The sequence below is a fragment of the Pongo pygmaeus genome, chromosome 4 (genome assembly GCF_028885625.2).
Source record: "Pongo pygmaeus isolate AG05252 chromosome 4, NHGRI_mPonPyg2-v2.0_pri, whole genome shotgun sequence".
Classification (NCBI taxonomy): Eukaryota; Metazoa; Chordata; class Mammalia; order Primates; family Hominidae; genus Pongo; species Pongo pygmaeus.
Genome location: NC_072377.2, coordinates 138,846,208 through 138,866,901, shown reverse-complemented (window position 1 = coordinate 138,866,901; position 20,694 = coordinate 138,846,208). Strand labels below are relative to the sequence as shown.

At 39.7% G+C, this 20,694-nt stretch overlaps 1 protein-coding gene across 13 annotated transcripts in view; it reads left to right on the top strand.

The window, feature by feature from the left end:
- The window catches only part of CDKL3 (cyclin dependent kinase like 3), a 77,692-nt gene that overhangs the window by 21,776 nt on the left and 35,222 nt on the right, over positions 1–20,694 (top strand). For all 13 annotated transcript variants that reach the window (XM_054488581.2, XM_054488582.2, XM_054488586.2 and 10 more), the window contains exon 4: positions 1,849–2,027. In XM_054488581.2, coding sequence (XP_054344556.1) covers positions 1,849–2,027 — 179 coding nt within the window. The remainder of the gene's footprint in view (positions 1–1,848; positions 2,028–20,694) is intronic.

Below are 20,694 nucleotides of genomic sequence, written 5' to 3'. Positions count from 1 at the left end.
AATGCATAAAGAAAATGCAGTATGTATACACAATGGAGCACTATTCAGCCATAAAAATAGAAGGAAATCCTGTCATTTGTGATGATGTGGATAAACCTGGAGGATGTTATGGTAAGTGAAATAAGTCATACAGAGGACAAATACCTCATGATCTCAGTTACATACAGAATCTATAAAAGTGCAACTCATAGAAGTAGAGAGTAGAATGGTAGTTACCAGGGGCTAGAGTGGGGGTGGTTGGGGAGATGTTGGTCAAGGGATACGAAAATTCAGTTAGAAAGAAGGAATAAGTTCAAGAGATCTGTTATACAAAATGGTAACTAGTTAATAACAATGATTGTATTCTTGAAAATTGCTGAGTAGAATTTAAGTGTTCTCACTACAAAATAAGTATGTGAGGTAATGTTAATTAGCTTGATTTAGCTAATTTTACAATGTATACATATTTTAAAACAACATGTACATAATATATACAGTTTTAATTTATCAATTAAAATTAACAGTGTTAAAAAATAATTCAGGCCGGGTGTGGTGGTTCACACCTATAATAATCCTAGCACTTTGGAAGGCTGAGGCAGGAAGATCGCTTGAGCCCAGCACTCATGATCAGCCTGAGCAACATAACCAGACCCTGTCTCTACAAAAAAAATTTTTATTAGCCAGTGGTCCTAATACTGTAGGCTGTAGGACTACAGGCATGCACTTGTAGTCCTAGCTACTCAGGAGGTTGAGGTGGTAGGATTGTCTCAGGTGCTAGGCTCCTTGCTTGAGCCCAGGAGTTTGAGGCTGCAGTGAGCTTTGATTGTGCCTTTGTACTCTGGTCTGGGCAATGGAGCAAGACCCTATCTCTTTAAAAAATAATTTCTTAAAAAGAGTTGATCAGATTGAGATGGAGCAGCCAGTAGGTGGGGAGAAGCCCAAGAGTGCTGTCCCTATAACCAAGTGACAAAAGTGGCTCCCCCACCCCACAAAAAAGAGAGTACGTGAGATTGACCAGGAAACTTGATCCATATGAAGAGAGGAAAGCCTAAGACAAGGACCCTATGTTTTAGGAACAGACAGAGAAAGAGGAGCTGCCAGGTAGATAGGAGGAGATTGGGAACATTTTAGGTCTCAGAAACCAGGAATGGAGGAATAGTTGGCGTTTTTTTAATGCTATGAAATCAAGTACGTTATGGGTGGAGAGGTGGCTATTGGATGTAGGAAAAATGTAGATGGCTTTGGCTAGAGAAGTTTAATGCAATGTAGGAACAAAAGAGAAGGTTACATTATCTTGAGTGACTGGGTCAGAAAGTGAAGACTATGAGTACAGATAATGTCTCAAGAGGTTTAGCTGTGAAGGACATGAAAGGGCAGGAACTGGAGTGAGACATAGGGTTAAAGGAAAGTAAAATTTCAATAAGTTATTTTTCTTTCTTTCTTTTTTCTTTTCTTCTTTTTTTTTCTTTTTTTTCTTTTTTTAGAGACAGGGTCTCACTCTGTTACCCAGGCCGGTCTCAAACTCCTGGCCTCAAGTGATCCTCCTGCCTTGGCCTCCCAAAGTACTAGGTTTACATGCATGAGCCACCACTCCCAGCCTCATTAAGTTCTTTTGGTTTTTCTTACAGGAATGTTATTTGCCTTTTTAGTATTATGTCTGTTTTCTTAGCTTCATTTTATTTTGAGGTGATGGATGGGGCAAGAATTGAAAACATATAACTATATTTGCATTGTGTAATTAATCCTTTGCATGTGGTAAGGAAATAGCTTTACTATCTTAATTAGCTAGATTTTCTCAGTATAATTTTTGAGAGATTCTGGATAATGAAATCTCATTTTAATGTATTTTGTATTCTGTTTGTTTTTTAGATCATTCATCGAGATATAAAACCTGAGAATATTTTAGTATCCCAGTCAGGAATTACTAAGCTCTGTGATTTTGGTTTTGCACGAGCACTAGCAGCTCCTGGGGACATTTATACGGACTATGTGGCCACACGCTGGTATAGAGCTCCAGAATTAGTATTAAAAGATACTTCTTATGGAAAGTATGTATATTTTGGGATCCTGTCAGCCTTTCCTAGGTATCTCTTTTTTTGTTTGTTTTTTGAGACGGAGTGTTGCTCTGTCACCCAGGCTGGAGCGCAGTGGTGCAATCTCGGCTCACTGCAACCTCCACCTCCCAGGTTCAAGCAATTCTCCTGTTTCAGCCTCCCAAGTAGCTGGGACTACAGGTGCACACCACCACTCCTGGCTAATTTTTGTATTTTTAGTAGAGACGGGGTTTCATAATATCGGTCAGGCTGGTTTCAAACTCCTGACCTCAGGTGATCTACCCACCTCGGCCTCCCAAAGTTCTAGTTTTACAGGCGTAAGTCACTGCGCCTAGCCTCCTAGGTATCTCTTTTATCGCTTGGTATGTGCTTGTATATCTGTCACCCCTAATACTGACACATTCTGCCCTCTGCATCTAGGTTGGGGCTAAGAAGAGGGACATCTTTAAAGGTAACATAACAGATCCTTTAGGTACCTGCATTGCTGGCTACTACTACTGCTATGCTCACTCAGCTCTCACAGGTTGAATGGACACAGCTCCAGAAGACCTACGCAGACATCCCTCAGAGTGTATCTATATTTGCTTTAAGCTGTGCCATGCCCTTGGCAGAGCTCCCTCTTCTGTTTATCTTTAACCTCTACGTTCTGCAAAGATTTGAAATCATTTACCTTACTCTGCTAGTGTTGCAGTAGGAACTGCCGAGTTTCCCATTTCCTGGAAAAATGGTACCCTCTTTGTGAAGACTGGCAAATAATTTTAAATTGTACTGTTTTAGGTGCAAAATTTAGCCAGGCGTGGTGGCGTGCACCTGTAGTCCCAGCTACTCAGGAGGCTGAAACAGGAGAATTACTTCAAAAGTAGCATGATCTTGGTCTAACATAAAACAGCAGCCTAAAATATAAATAATCAATCGTGAGCATAAAGAGCTAAAAGTATGTAATTTAATACCTGATTTAATAGAATACATGGAGGAGGAGAATTCTCATGTGCTTTTCCTAGAAATTATTATTGTGTTATTATAATAATATGTAATATTAATGAGTACTTACGTTCTGCCAGAAACTGTTCTAAATGCTTTATATACATCAAATAATTTAATCCTTACAACAACCCTATGATGAAGTTGCTACTATTAGCATTCTCATTTTAAACAGTAGAACACTAAGACACAGAGGTAAAGTAATTTGCCTGAAGTCGCATAGCTGCTTAATAGCAGAACTGAACCAGGATTCTAACCCAGGTGGTCTGGATTCACAATCCATTCCCCTGGGTACCTTTTCAACTGTACCTACCGTTGATACCCTGTACAGACTGTCTCTGTACCTCAATTACTTCATCTGTAAAATGGAAATAATAATAGGACTCACTCATAGGTTTGTGGTGAGGATTAAATGATTTGATATATGCTCAATAAATATTATCTACTCTTACTCAAAGTCCTCAAAAATTTTTTCTTTATTTCTTTTTTGCCTCTGGACATAATGTAGCCTGCATAAGATCTCTCTGTCTCAGTTTTACCCTCTTTTGATGATGTAGCTTAAATTCCTTTTCTGATATACTCCCTAGCCCCCCAATCCTATTCGACATCTTTTAGTACATTATCTGTAAATTTTGTGTCAGTTAATATTTAACATGGGCTAGTTCTTTCTCTAGCTCTTTTTTTTTAACCTCCCACTAAAAGTTAAGTTCCTTGAGGACAGGCATAATCTCTTGTATTCTGCATAACCAAACTTGGTGCCTGGCCCACAGTAAGGTTGGATTCTAGGAGACTTCACATTGTGTTTGAAACAAATTTGCTAGTGAGTCCATTTTGAAAACTTTTTTATTGTAAAAGAAAACACAGACGCAGAATATCTCACATAACAAATGGATAGCTCCACCACCTGATCAAAAAATAGGATTTTGCCCGCCACTCCAGAAAACCCTTTGTGTGCCCTACTGCAGTTGTAACATGCTCCCTTCCCTACAAAGCAACCACGATACTGATTTTTATTGTAATCATTTCCATGCATTTTTTAAAATAATAAAGACAGGTCTCACTATGTTGCCCAGGCTGTCTCGAACTTCTGCCCTCAAGCAGTCCTCTTGCCTCAGCCTCCCAAAGTGCTGAGATTACAGGTGTGAGCCACCAGGCCTGGCCATTTCCTTGCATTTTAAAGATAGTTTTATCACCCAAATGTGCATCCATTTAGTTTAATCTAGCCTTTTTTGAGATATGATTCATATATCATACAAGTCACCCATTTAAAATGTACAATTAAGTGGTTTACAGTATATTCACAGAGTTGTACAACCATAACCATAGTCAATTTTAGAACATATTTATCACCCCAAAATGAAACCCTGTACCCATTGTAACTCTCCATTTCCTCCCAACCCTTCCAGGCCTAGATAAACTCCTATCTGCTTTCATTTGCTATGGATTTGCCTATTCTGGACATTTCATATAAGTAGAATTATATAATATATGGTCCTTTGGGACTAGCTTTTTTCATTTAACATAGCATGTATTAGTACTTCATTTCTTTTTTTTTCTTTTTTTTAGCAGAGATGGGGTTTTGCCATTTGGTCTTGAACTCCCAACCTCAAGCGATCTGCTCGCCTCGGCCTCTCAAAATGCTGGGATTACAGGCATGGGCCACCGTGCCCAGCCAGCACTTTATTCCTTTTTATGGCTGAATAATATTCCACTGAATGGATAGAGCTCTTTTTATTTACTTATTCATCAACTGATGGACATTTGGGTTATTTTTACTTTTTAGCTATTATGGGTAATGCTGCTATGGGTGTTTGTGTACTTGTTTTTGTATGGACATATGTTTTCATTTCTTTTGGGTATGTACTTAGGAGTTAGAATTGTGGGTCATATGGTAACTCTATGTTTAGTCTTTGAAGAACTGCCAGACTGTATTCCAAAGTGTTTGTACCATTTTACATTCCCACTAGCTGAGTGTGAGGGTTTCAGTGTCTCCATGTCTTTGCTAGCACTTACCATTATGTTATTTTGTTTAATAGCCATCCTAGCCTTTTTTTTTTAAAGTAAACTTTATTTTGGGATAATTTTAGATTTACAGAAAAGTTGCAAAGATAGTATAGTTTCCCCATAGTCCTCACCCAGTTTCTGTTTACCCTTATATTATCATATTTCGTTACTATGGAAGTTTAACTTTATCATCTCTTTTAAATTTATTACTTGAATACTTTTATAAATGGACATTTCCCCTTATTTGGTTACCTAATGGTATAGTTCATATAGAGAAACTGGGTAAATGCTTGATTTATTTATCAATTTTAAAGATGAATTGGCTCCAACAGGTGACTTCCAAAAGCAACTAATTAATTTTTTTAGAAATATCATTATGAACTCATGGACTTAAACATATTTAATGGGTTTCAATGCATTGCAATTATCGGGGCAAAAAGATAATACCTTTTCCCGGCTGGGCGTGGTGGCTCATGCCTGTAATCCCAGCACTTTGGGAGGCCAAGGTGGGCGGATCACCTGAGGTCAGGAGTTCAAGACTAGCCTGACCAACATGGAGAAACCCCATCTCTACTAAAAATACAAAAATAGCTGGGTGTGGTGATGCATGCCTGTAATCCCAGCTACTCGAGAGACTGAGGCAGGAAAAACGCTTGAACCTGGGAGGCGGAGGTTGCGGTGAGCTGAGATCGCGCCACAGCACCCCAGCCTGGGCAACAAGAGCGAAACTCCGTCTCAAAAATAAAAAAAAAGGTAATACCTTTTCCCTACCTGTAACAAGAGTCACAGCCAATACCCTTATAACAAAAGATAGGTTAGCAAGAGAAAAGCATGACAAATTTAACAAAGTTCTATGTGACATGGAAGCCTTCATAAATGAAAACCCAAAGACCCAGGGAGAATACTGTCTGATTTTATGCTGTTTGCTGAAAGGAGTGGATAGGTGTAGAGAAACATGATTGGGCAAAAGGAGTATGATCTAATGGTAATAAAGCCAGCAAGGCCTGTTTGTTCAGATTCTTCTTGGCCTCTCTGTTTTGCATTCCTTCCTTCCAGATATGGGCAGGACCTCTCTGGAATGAAGGTCTTATGACTTACTTTCAAGGGAGGTGGATCAGAGAGTGACCATTCTATGTTTTATGGCTTGCTTTGGGGAAGAGGAATTCTAATCGCTCTGGAGGTGGGCAGGCGGAAGAGGAATCCTGGTTTCTGTGATACACCTTGGGGGAGAAGGGAGAGCCGGAGAAGGTCAGAGAGATTTTGTTTCTGAGGCCCTTCTAATCTTCTTCAGTTCAAAGTATGTATCATGCCAAAGCACCATACTTTCGGGTATCATAGTCTAAGCCTGGACGCAATTATTGTTATTATTGAAGTTCAAAATCAATGGGTGCTGTCAGGCCTCTGAGCCCAACCTAAGCCATCATATCCCCTGTGACCTGCACGTATACATCCAGATGGCCTAAAGTAATTGAAGAATCACTAAAGAAGTGAAAATGGCCTGTTCCTGCCTTAACTGATGACATTACCTTGTGAAATTCCTTCTCCTGGCTCATCCTGGCTCAAAAGCTCCCCCACTGAGCACCTTGTGTCCCCTGCCCTTGCCCGCCAGAGAACAACCGCCTTTGACTGTAATTTTCCACTACCTACCCAAATCCTGTAAAACAGCCCCACCTCTATCTCCCTTCGCTGACTCTCCTTTCAGACTCAGCCCGCCTGTACCCAGGTGAAATAAACAGCCTTGTTGCTCACACAAAGCCTGTTGGGTGGTCTCTTCACACGGACATGAGTGAAAGGTGCCTTTTCAAGGTGGCTTCCCAAGTCCTTTTAACAGGACCTAGTATGTAGTCTCTGATACTTTCCTTGTGACCTGACTGACAAGATAGCAGTCCAGGCTCATTTTTTACATGTTTTTTCCTCAGACCTGTTATCAGCCATATTATGTCTTTTTTAAAAACAGCATTATTGAGATATTTTTATATAATACAATTCATCCATCTGAAGTAAATTTCAGTGGTTTTTAGTGTATTCACAGATATGTACTACCATCACCACAGTCAATTTTCATCACCTCAGTAAAAACCCCATACCCTTTATCTATGACACCCCTACACCTCTGCACTCCCTCCCTAACCCTAAGCAATCACTACTCTCTTCTCTATCTTTATAGATTTTTATTTATTTTATTTTTTTTGAGACAGTCTCTCTCTGTCGCCCAGGCTGGAGTGCAGTGGCATGATCTCGGCTTACTGCAACATCTGCCTTCCAGGTTCAAGCAGTTCTCCTGCCTCAGCCTCCTGAGTAGCTGTGACTACAGGCGCATGGCACCACACCCGGCTAATTTTTTTTGTATTTTTGTAGAGATGGGGTTTCACCATGTTGGTCAGGCTGGTCTCGAACTCCTGACCTCGTGATCAACCTGCCTCGGCCTCTCAAAGTACTGAGATTACAGATGCGAGCCACTGCACCCAGCCTATGGCTGGCTTTTTTATTTTGTAGAGACAGGGTCTCGATATGTTGACTAGGCTGATTTTGAATTCCTGGGCTTAAGCGATCCTCCCGCCTCAGCCTCCCAAAGTATTAGGATGATAGGTGTGAGCCACCACGCTGAAGCCTGACTTTTTTATTCTAGCTACTCTAATGGGTGTGTAGTGGTATCCCATTGTGGGTTTGATTCACATTTCCCTAATGTCTAATGAGGTTGAATGTCTTTTTTTTGTGTGTGTGTGCTTATTGGCCATTTGTATATTGTCCTTGGAGAAATGTCTGTTCAGATCCTTTGCCTATTTTTAAGATGAGTTGTCTTTTTATTATTGAGTTGTAAGAATTTTCTGCATATCCTAGATACAAATTCCTTATCAGATATGTGATTTACAAATATGTTCTTCCATTTTATGGGTTCTGTCTTCACTTTATTGATTCTGTCTTTTGATTTTCAAATGTTTTTAACTTTGAGAAGTCCAATTTATCTGTTTCTTTTGTTGCCTATGCTTTTGGTATCATATTTCAAAATTGTTTGCCAAATCCAGGGTTATGAAGATTTACAGTTACATTTTTTTCTAAGAGTTATGACTTTAGCTCTTACATTTAAGTCTGATCCATTTGAGTTAATTTTTGTATATGCTATAAGGTAAGAGTCCAAGTTCATTCTTTTGCATTTGGCTATCCAGTTGTTGTCCCAGCACCATTTGTTGAAAATATTGTTCTTTCCCCATTATGGTGTTGGGCCCTTTTTGAAATTCAGTTGACTATAGATATAAGTGTAACTGCTCAAGGGGTTCACCTTGCCCACTGCCTAGACAGAGCCGATTCATCAAGATGGGAATTGCAATAGAGATAGAATAACTCACGCAGAGCCGGCTGTGCAGGAGACTGGAGTTTTATTATTACTCAAATCAGTCTCCTTGGGCATTCAGGGAGCAGAGTTTTTAAGGACAACTTGGTGGGTAGAGGGAGGCCAGTGAGCTGGGAGTTCTGATTGGTCAGGTTTGAAATCACAGGGCGTGGAAGCTGTCTTCTTGCACTGAATCAGTTCCTGGGTCGGAGGTGGCCATGAGATCAGATGAGCCAGTTTAGCAATCTGGGTGGTGCCAGCTGATCCATCAAGTGCAGGGTTTGCAAAATATCTCAAGCACTGATCTTAGGAGCAGTTTATGAAGGGTCAGAATCTTGTAGTCTTCAGCTACATGACTCCTAAACCATAATTTCTAATCTTGTGGCTAATGTTAGTCCTACAAAGGCAATCTGGTCCCCAGGCAAGAAGGAAGTCTGCTTTGGGAAAGGGTTGTTACTGTCTTTGTCTTAAACTATAAACTATAAACGAAGTTTCTCCCAAAGTTAGTCCAGCCTACGCCCAGGAATGAACGAGGACAGCTTGGAGGTTAGAAGCAAGATGGAGTCAATTAAGTTAGATCTCCTTCACTGTCTCAGTCATAATTTTGCAAAGGTGGTTTCATAAGGGCTTATTTCTAGAATCTCAATTCTGTTCCATTGATCTGTAAGGCTGTCCTTTTTCCAGCAATGCACTTTCTTTCCTTTTTTTCTTTTCTTTTTTTTTTGACAAGATCTCACTCTGTTGCCCAGGCTGGAGTGCAGTGGCATGATCTCGGCCCACAGCAACCTCCACCTTCCAGGCTCAAACAATCCTCCCACCTCAGCCTCCTGAGTAGTTGGGACTACAGGGGTGCACCACTAAGCCTGGCTAATTTTTAAATTTTTTGTAGAGACAGGATTTCACCACGTTGCCCTGGCTGGTGTTGAATGGCTGGGCTCAAGCAATCTGCCTGCCTTGGACTCCCAAAGCGTTGGGATTATGGACAGGAGCCACCGCAAGCAGCCGACACACTGTCTTAATGACTATTGCTGTGTAGTAAGTTTGAAATCAGGAAGTGTGAGTCTTTCTACTTTATTTACTTTTCCAAGATTGTTTTGGCTATTCTAGGTCCCTTCCAATTCCATATGAATTTTAAGATCAGCTTCTCAATTTTTGCAAAAAAGACATCTGAGATTCTGATATGGATTACATTGTATCTGTGGAATTGTTTGGAGGTTATTGCTGTCTTAAAAATGTTAACTTTTATTCTAATCTGTGAATTTAGAATGTTTTACCATGTATTTAGATCTTCCATAATTTTTTTTTTTTTTTTTGAGACAGAGTCTTGCTCTGTCGCCCAGGCTGGAGTGCAGTGGCACAATCTCGGCTCACTGCAAGCTCCGCCTCCCACGTTCACGCCATTCTCCTGCCTCAGCCTCCCGAGTAGCTGGGACTACAGGCGCCCGCCACCACGCCCGGCTAATTTTTTGTATTTTTTTTAGTAGAGACGGGGTTTCACCGTGTTAGCCAGGATGGTCTCCATCTCCTGACCTCATGATCCGCCTGCCTTGGCCTCCCAAAGTGCTGGGATTACAGGCGTGAGCCACCGCGCCCGGCTTCCATAATTTTTTCAACAATGTTTTGTAGTTTTCAAAGCATACATTTTGCACTCGTTTTGTAAAATTTATTCTTAAGTATCTTATTCCTTTTGATGCTATCATGAATGGAGTTTTCTTAATTTCATTTCAAATTGTTCATTGCACGGGCATAAAAATACAACTTATTTTTGTATATTGAGTTCATATTGAAGTGGTGTCATTGTCTGGGGTAAATACCCAGGGTTCATCATCTCGTGCCAAGATGAAGGACACGGACATGCACGAGGAGTGAGTTTAGGAGCAGAGGTTTAATAGGCAAAAGAAAGAGAAAGGAGAACAGCTTTCTCCCTGGTGAGAAAGAGGGGCCTCCTAAAGGAAAATCTGGCCCACAGCGGACTGCATTAGATTTTTTATAGGCAGGCTTGAGGAGATGGTGTCTGATTTACGTAGGGCCCATGGATTGGTTTGACCAGGTGTGACAGTTACATACCGCAAGGGGAAGGCTGGTTGCCCCACTCTAATCTTATTATGCAAATTGGACCTTTGCCTGGCTGGGACCATATTGTCTTCTTACTGTACATGTGGTTTGGCAAAGAGAAGGGAAGATGGAGCCACCATTTTGAACATGCTTAGTCCCAGGTAGCCTTTTCCTATTGGCACAACTGCTGGCATTCACCTGTGCAAGCTTCCAGCTTGCGTGTCTGTGTCTGCAGCACAATTTTACAGGCTGCTTTTTGTTAGAAAAGAAAATGATTTGGGGCTGCTTTTCATTAGAAGGAAAACCTTACTGAGGATCCCGTACCCTCACTGCCTGCCTAAATAATTTATTCTTAACTCATATCATTATCATGCAACCTTGCTGAACTTGTTTATTGGTTCTCATAGTTGTTTAGTGGATTCTTTAGGATTTTCTACATAGAAGATCATGTCATCTGTGAATAGATATAGTTTTACCTTTTTGCTGGTCTGGATGCCTTTTATTTCTTTTTCCTGTCTAATTGTGCTGACTAGAATCTGCAGTACAATGTTGAACAGAAGTGGCAAGAGCAGACATCCTTGTCTTGTTCCTAATCTTATCGGGAAATCATTCAGTCTAAGTATGATATTAGATGTGGATTTTTCATAGATGCCTTTTATCAGGTTGGGGAAGTTTCCTTTTATTCTTAGTTTGTTGAGTGCTTTTATCATGAAGGGGTATTGGATTTTATCAAATGTTTTTTCTTTGTCTATTGAAATGATCAAAATGAGAATTTTTTTTTGTTTTTTATTCTATTGATGTATTATATTACATTTATTGGTTTTTGGATATTGAACCAACCTTGTGTTCCTGGAATAAATCCCAGTTGGTCACAGTGCATAATTCCTTTTATATGATACTGGATTCAGTTTGCTAGTATTTTGTTGAGAATTTTGTGTTCACATTCATAAAAGATATTTGTAGTTTTCTTTCTTACTGGTTTGGGTATCAGGGAAATACTGGTTTTAAAAAATGAGATGGGATGTGTTCCTTCTGTTTTTTGAAAGAGTTTGTGAAGACTTGGTATTAATTCTTTTTTAAATGATAGAATTCAGTAGTGACATCATCTAGGCCTGGGCTTTTCTTTGCGGGTAGTTTTTAAAAAAAAATCATGAATTCAGTCTTTTCACTTGTTAAAAGTTTATTGAGATTGTCTATTTTTTATTGAGCTAGTTTCAGTAGTTTGTGTTTTTCTGGGAAACTGTTCATTTAATCTAAGTTATCTAATCTGTTGGCAAACAATTATTTATTCCTTTATGATCCTTTTAATTTCTGTAAAGTCAGTAGTAATGTCACCTCTTTCATTTCGGATTCTAATAATTTGAGTTTTCTCTCTTTTGTTCTTGGTCATTCTAACTAAATGTTTTTCAATTTTGTTGATTTACAAAAAAATAGCTTTTGGTTTCACTGATTTTCTCGGTTTTCTTATTCTCTATTTAATGAACTTTTGCTTTTTAAATATTTCCTTCTTTTTGTTTGCTTGGTTTAGTTTGCCCTTCTTTTTCCAGTGTCTTAAGGTGGAAGGTTAGTTTACTGATTTGATATCTTTCTTCATATAGGCATTACAGCTATACATTCCCCTCTCTGCTTTACTGCATCCCACAAATGCTGGTATGTTGTGTCCTCATTTTCATTAGTCTCAAAGGATTTTCTTTTTCTTTTTGAGACAGGATCTTGCTCTGTTGCTCAGGCTGGAATGCAGTGGTGTGATCTCGGATCACTGCAGCCTTGACTTCCCCAGCTTAAGTGATCCTCCCACCTCAGCCTCCCGAGTAGCTGAGACTACAGGTGTGTGCCCTCATGCTTGGCTAATTTTGTTCATTTTTTTGCAGAGACGAGGTCTCACTGTGTTACTTAGGCTGGTCTCAAACTCCTGTACTCAAGTGACCCTCTCTGCTTCCCATAGTTTTGAGATTAAAGGCATGAGCTACTGTGCCCAGCCTCAAAGTATTTTCTGATTTCCCTTTTGATTTCACCTTGCACCCATTGGTTATTTCGTCGGATGTAGTTTAATATCCATATATTTGTAAATTTCCAAAATTTTTCCTGCAATTAATATTTAATTTTATTCCATTGTAATAAGAGAATATACTTTGTGTAATTCCTGCCCTTTTTAATTTACTAAGGTTTATTTATGGTCCAGCACATGGGCTATCCTGGAGAATGTTCCATGTGACTTGAGAACAATATATAAATGTATATTCTATTGTTGTTCTGTAAAGTGTTCTAAAGATAGTTATTAGGTCTAATTTGTTTATCATGTTGTTCATATTTTCTCTTCTTGATTTTCTAATTGGTTTAGACATGGTTATCATTATTATAGTTTTCTGATAGATTCCTCCTTTATCATTATGAAATTTCCCTCTTCGTCTCTAGTAACATTTTTTTGTTAAAAGTCTGTTTTGTCTTATATTAGGGCAGTCTTTTTAGTTTTCTTGTGATTGTTGTTTGCATGATATATCTTTTTCACAACCTTTACTTATAATGTTTGTATATCGAATATAAAGTATATCTTGCCTAAACAACATATAGTTAGATCATGAGGTTTTTTGTCCCCCTCCAGGCTGACAGTCTCTGCCTTTTGCTGGATTGGTTAATCTGTTAACGTTTAATGCCATTATTATTTTTATTTATTTATTTATTTTTGTTTTATTTATTTATTTATTTTTTGTGAGACAGAGTCTCACTCTGTCACCCAGGCTGGAGTGCAGTGGCACGATCTTGGCTCACTACAACTTCTGCCTCCGGGTTCAAGCAGTTCTCCCTTCCTCAGCCTCCTGAATAGCTGGGATTACAGGCATCCACCACCATGCCTGGCTAATTTTTGTATGTTTAGTAGAGATGGTGTTTCACCATGTTGGCCAGGCTGGTCTCAAATTCCTGACCTCAAGTGATCCACCCACCTAGGCCTACCAAAGCTCTGGGATTACAGATGTGAGCCACCGTGCCTGACCACATTTAATGTTATTATTGATGTAGTTGTAATTACATCTGCCATTTTAGTTTTTTGTGTTTGTCTCATGTTGTTTTCTTGTTCCTCCTTTGCTGCATTATTTTGCATTAAATGATTATTTCATAATTATTTTAATTTCTTTAATAATTTTTTTTACTATCTGTGTGTGTGTGTTTTGAGATAGAGTCTCACTCTGTCACCCAGGCTGGAGTGCAGCAGGGCAATCTTGGCTCACTGAAACCTCTGCCTCCTGGGTTCAAGTGATTCTCCTGCCTCAGCCTCCTGAGTAGCTGAGATTTCAGGTGTGTGCCACCAAGCCTGGCTAATTTTTGTATTTTTTTTTTTTAGCAGAGATGGAGTTTCACCATATTGGCCAGGCTGGTCTCGAACTCCTGGCCTCAAGTGATTCTCCTGCCTCGGCCTCCCAAAGTGCTGGGATTTCAGGTGTGAGCCACCGCACCTGGCCTTTACTATATTTTTGAGGGTTGTTCCTTTTTTTCTTTTTAGTGGTTGCTCTAAGGTTTACACCTTATCAGAATCAACTGATAAGTTCCTATTTATACTAGTTTAATTCCAGTGATACAGGTATAAAAAAGTTATTCTTATGTCATTCTATTCCCTTTTCCATCTTTGTGTGGTATATTTGTTGTACATATTACATCTAATAATGTTACAAACCATTATTACTTTTTCTTTATAGTCATTTCTCTAAACTCAATATAGTTTTGCTCCCTCTCACTTCCTTTTTGATGTCGTTGGCAAATATATTACACATATTACATTTGTAATGTTATAGGCCCAATAATGTATTGCATGCATATTATTTTTTCCCTAGGTAGAGGCAGCTCTAATGGCTTGCATATTATTTTGTATGAGGGGTCTTCAAAAAGTTCATGGAAATGCATATTATGAAAAAACTATGCATGGCTTTAACTTTTTTTTGCACCAAAATAAACTCACACTAACTTGTTATAACATGTCTGAATAGGATCTAGTTTAAGGCATTAAGAAGGATAATACATCAGTTGGAAAAGAGCCTCTATCAAAACAATATGAATTCTGCTAAAATTGAAGCAAGAACAAGCATCAAATTCATGATGAAGCTTGAGTGGAAGAGTGGTGAAAGCACTGATGCTTTATGAAAAGTTCTTTTTTTCCCAATTTTTTAAAAATTTTAAAATTTTAATATAGAAACAAGGTCTTGCAGTGTTGGCAAAGCTAGTCTCAAATTCCTGGGCTCAAGCAATCCTACTGCATCAGCCTCCGAAAGTGCTGGGATTACAGGCTTGGCTTTATGAAAAGTTTATGGAGACAATGCCCCCAAAGAAACCAGCAGTTTACAAATGGATAACTTGTTTTAAGAAAGGAGGAAATGGCGAGAAAACACCAAGATGGCCGAATAGGAATATCTCTGGTCTACAGCTCCCAGCAAGATTGGCGCAGCAGATGGGTGATTTCTGCATTTCCAACTGAGGTACCTGGTTCATCTCACTGGGACTGGTTGGACAGTGAGTGCAGCCCACAGAGGGTGAGCTGAAGCAGGGAGGGGTGTCGTCTCACCCAGGAAGTGCAAGGGGTCGGGGATTTCCCTTTCCTAGTGAAGGGAAGCCATGAGTGACTGTACCTGGAGGAACATTACACTCCTACCCAAATACTGTGCTTTCCCTATGGTCTTCGCAACTGTCAGACCAGGAGATTCTCTCCTGTGCCTGGCTCAGCAGGTCCCATGCCCATGGAGCCTTGCTTGCTGCTAGTGCAGCAGTCTGAGATTGACCTGGGACCCTGGAGCTTGGTTGGGGGAGGGGTGTCCGCCATTTCTGAGGCTTGAGTAGGCGGTTCTATGCTCACAGTGTAAACAAAGCGGCAGGGAAACTCGAACTGGGCAGAGCTCATCACAGCTCAGCAAGGACTATTGCCTCTCTAGATTCCACCTCCAGAGGCAGGGCATATCTGAACAAAAGGCAGCAGACAGCTTCTGCTGACTTAAACGTCCCTGCCTGATAGCTCTGAAGAGAGCAGTGGTTCTGCCAGCACGACGTCTGAGCTCCAATAACAGACAGACTGCCTCCTCAAGTGGGTCCCTGACCCCCGTGTAGCCTGACTGGGAGGCATCTCCCAGTAGGTGCCAACGGATACTTCATACAGGCAGGTGCCCCTCTGGGACGAAACTTCCAGAGGAAGGATCAGGCAGCAATATTTGCTGTTCTGCAGCCTCTGTTGGTGATACCCAGGCAAATAGGGTTTGGAGTGGACCTCTAGCAAACTCCAACAGACCTGCAGCTGAGGGGCCTGTCTGTTAGAAGGAAAACTAACAAACAGAAAGGAATAGCATCAACATCAACAAAAGGACATCCACACGAAAACCCCATCCACAGGTCACCAACGTCAAAGACCAAAGGTAGATAAAACCATAAAGATGGGGAGAAACCAGAGCAGAAAGGCTGAAAATTCCAAAAACCAGAATGGCTCTTCTCCTCCAAAGGAACACAACTCCTCACCAGCAAGGGAACAGAACTAGACGGAGAATGAGTTTGACAAGTTGACAGAAGTAGGCTTCAGAAGGGCGGTAATAACAAACTTCTCTGAGCTAAAGGAGCATGTTCTAACCCATTGCCAGGAAGCTAAAAACCTTGAAAAAAGGTTAGACAAATGGCTAACTAGAATAACCAGAGTAGAGAAGGGCTTAAATGACCTGATGGAGCTGAAAACCACAGTACGAGAACTTCATGAAGCATACACAAGCTTCAATAGCTGATTTGATCAAGTGGAAGAAAGGATATCAGTGATTGAAGATCAAATTAATGAAATAAAGCGAGAAGACAAGATTAGAGAAAAAAGAGTGAAAAGAAACGAACAAAGCCTCCAAGAAATATGGGACTATGTGAAAAGACCAAATCTACATTTGATTGGTATACCTGAAAGTGACAGGGAGAATGGAACCAAGTTAGAAAACACTCTTCAGGATATTATCAAGGAAAACTTCCCCAACCTAGCAAGGCAGGCCAACATTCAAATTTGGAAATACAGAGAACACCACAAAGATACTCCTTGAGAAGAGCAACTCCAAGACACATAATTGTCAGATTCACCAAGGTTGAAATGAAGGAAAAAATGTTAAGGGCAGCCAGAGAGAAAGGTCGGATTACCTACAAAGGGAAGCCTGTCAGACTAACAGTGGATCTCTTGGCAGAAACCCTACAAGCCAGAAGAGAGTGGGGGCCAATATTCAACATTCTTAAAGAAAAGAACTTTCAACTCAGAATTTCATATCCAGCCAAACTAAGCTTTGTAAGTGAAGGACAAATAAAATCCTTTACAGACAAGCAAATGCTGAGAGATTTTGTCACCACCAGGCCTCCCTTACAAGAGCTCCTGAAGGAAGCACTAAACATGGAAAGGAACAACCAGTACCAGCTATTGCAAAAACATGCCAAATTGTAAAGACCATCGATGCTATGAAGAAACTGCATCAATTAACAGGCAAAATAACCAGCTAGCATCATAATGACAGGATCAAATTCACACATAATAATAACCTTAAATGTAAATGGGCTAAATGCCCCAATTAAAAGACACAGACTGGCAAACTGGGTAAAGAGTCAGGACCCATCAGTGTGCTGTATTCAGGGGACCCATCTCACATGCAAAGACAAATACAGGCTCAAAATAAAGGGATGGAGGAAGATCTACCAAGCAAATGGAAAGCAAAAAAAAAAAAAAAAAAAAAAACAGGGGTTGAAATCCTGGTCTCTGATAAAACCGACTTTAAACTAACAAAGATCAAAAGAGACAAAGAAGGCCGTTACATAATGGTTAAGGGATCAACTCAACAAGAAGAGCTAACTATCCTAAATATATATGCACCCAATACAGAACCACCCGGATTCTTAAAGCAAGTTCTTAGAGACCTACAAAGAGACTTAGACTCCCACACAATAATAACGGGGACTTTAACACCACACGGTCAATATCAGACAGATCAACAAGACAGAAAATTAACAAGGATATCCAGGACTTGAACTCAGCTCTGGACCAAGTGGACCTAATAGACATCTGCAGAACTCTCCACCCCAAATCAACAGAATATATATTCTCCTCAGCACCACATCACACTTATTCTAAAATTGACCACATAATTGGAAGTAAAACACTCCTCAGCAAATGTAAAAGAACAGAAATCACAACAAACTGTCTCTCCGACCACAGTGCAATCAAATTAGAACTCAGGATTAAGAAATGCACTCAAAACCGCACAACTATATGGAAACTGAACAATCTGTTCCTGAATGACTACTGGGCAAATTACGAAATGAAGGCAGAAATAAAGATGTTCTTTGAAACCAGTGAGAACAAAGATACAACATACCAGAATCTCTGGGACACAGCAAAAGCAGTGTATATAGGGAAATTTATAGCACTAAGTGCCCATAAGAGAAAACAGGGAAGATCTAAAATCGACACCCTAACATCACAATTAAAAGAACTAGAAAACACAAGAGCAAACAAATTCAAATTCAAAAGCTAGCAGAAGGCAAGAAATAATTAAGATCAGAGCAGAACTGAAGGAGACAGAGACACAAAAAGCCCTTCAAAAAAAAATCAATGATTCCAGGAGCTGGTTTTTAGAAAAGATCAACAAAATAGATAGACTGTTAGCAAGACTAATAAAGAAGAGAGAAGAGTCAAATAGATGCAATAAAAAATGATAAAGAAGATATCACCACTGATCCCACAGAAATACAAACTACTATCAGAGAATACTACAAACACCTCTACACAAATAACTAGAAAATGTAGAAGAAATGGATAAATTCCTGGACACATACACTCTCCCAAGACTAAACCAGGAAGATGTTGAATCTCTGAATAGACCAATAACAGGTTCTGAAATTGAGCCAATAATTAATAGCCTACCAACCGAAAAAAGTCCAGGACCAGATGGATTCACAGCCAAATTCTACCAGAGGTACAAATAGGAGCTGGTACCATTCCTTCTGAAACTATTCCAATCAATAGAAAAAGAGGGAACCCTCCCTAACTCATTTTATGAGGCCAGCATCATCATGATATGAAAGCCTGGCAGAAACACAACAAAACAGAATTTTAGGCCAATATCAGTGATGAACATTGATGCAAAAATCCTCAATAAAATACTGGCAAACCAAATCCAGCAGCACATCAAAAAGCTTATCCACCACTATCAAGTCGGCTTCATCCCTGGGATGCAAGGCTGGTTCAACATACGCAAATCAGTAAACGTAATCCATCACATAAACAGAACCAACGACAAAAACCACATGATTATCTCAATAGATACAGAAAAAGCCTTTGACAAAATTCAACAGCATTTCATGCTAAAAACTCTGAATAAACTAGGTATTGATGGAATGTATCTCAAAATAATAAGAGCTATTTATGACAAACCCACAGCCAATATCATACTGAATGGGCAAAAACTGGAAGCATTCCCTTTGAAAACCAGCACAAGACAAGGATGTCCTCTCTCACCACTCCTATTCAACACAGTATTGGAAGTTCTGGCCAGGGCAGTCAGGCAAGAGAAAGAAATAAAGGGTATTCAATTAGGAAAAGAGGGAGTCAAATTGTCTCTGTTTGCAGATAACATGATTGTATATTTAGAAAACCCCATCGTCTCAGCCCAGAATCCCCTAAAGCTGATAAGCAACTTCAGCAAAGTCTCAGGATACAAAATCAATGGAAAAATCACCAGTATTTCTGCAAAAATCACAAGCATTTCTATACACCAAGAACAGACAAATGGAGAGCCAAATCATGAGTGAACTCCCATTCACAATTACTACAAACAGAATAAAATACCTAGGAATCCAACTTACAAGGGATGTGAAGGACCTCTTCAAGGAGAACTACAAACCACTGCTCAAGGAAATAAGAGAGGACACAAACAAATGGAAGAACATTCCATGCCCATGGATAGGAAGAATCAATATCGTGAAAATGGCCATACTCGCCAAGGTAATTTATAGATTCAATGCTGTCCCCAAAAAGCTACCACTGGCTTTCTTCACAGAATTGGAAAAAACTACTTTAAAGTTCATATGGAACCAAAAAAGAGCCCGCATAGCCAAGACAATCCTAAGCAAAAAGAACAAAGCTGGAGGCATCACGCTACCTGACTTCAAACTATACTACAAGGCTACAGTAATCAAAACAGCATGGTACTGGTACCAAAACAGATATATAGACAAATGGAACAGAACAGAGGCCTCAGAAATAACAGCACACATTTACAACCATCTGATCTTTGACAAACCTGACAAAAACAAGGAATGGGGAAAGGATTCCCTATTTAATAAATGGTGCTGGGAAAACTGGTTAACCATATATAGAAAGCTGAAACTGGATCCCTTCCTTTCACCTTACACAAAAATTAACTCAAGATGGATTAAAGACTTAAAATGTAAGACCTAAAACCATAAAAACCCTAAAAGAAAACCTAGGCAATACCATTCAGGACATAGGCATGGGCAAAGACTTCATGACTAAAACACCAAAAGCAATGGCAACAAAAGCCAAAATAGACAAATGAGGTCTAATTAAACTAAAGAGCTTCTGCACAGCAAAAGAAACTATCATCAGAGTGAACAGGCAACCTACAGAATGGGAGAAAATTTTTGCAATCTGTCTATCTGACAAAGGGCTAATATCCAGAGTCTACAAAGAACTTAAACAAATTTACAAGAAAAAAACAACTGCATCAAAAAGTGGGCAAAGGGTATGAACAGACACTTCTCAAAAGAAGACATTTATGCAGCCAACAGACGTATTAAAAAATGCTCATCATCACTGGTCATCAGAGAAATGCAAATCAAAACCACAATGAGATACCATCTCCTGCCAGTTAGAATGGCAATCATTAAAAAGCCAGGAAACAATAGATGCTGGAGAGGATGTGGAGAAATAGGGACACTTTTACACTGGGAGTGTAAATTAGTTCAACCTTTGTGGAAGACAGTGTGGCAATTCCTCAAGGATTGAGAACTAGAAATACCATTTGACCCAGCAATCCCATTACTGGGTATATACCCAAAGGATTATAAGTCATGTTACTATAAAGACACATGCACACGTATGTTTATTGAGGCACTATTCACAATAGCAAAGACTTGGAACCAACCCAAATGTCCATCAATAATAGACTGGATAAAGAAAATGTGACACATATACACCATGGAATACTATCTAGCCATAAAAAAGGACGAGTTCATGTCCTTTGCAGGGACATGAATGAAGCTGGAAACCATCATTCTCAGCAAAAT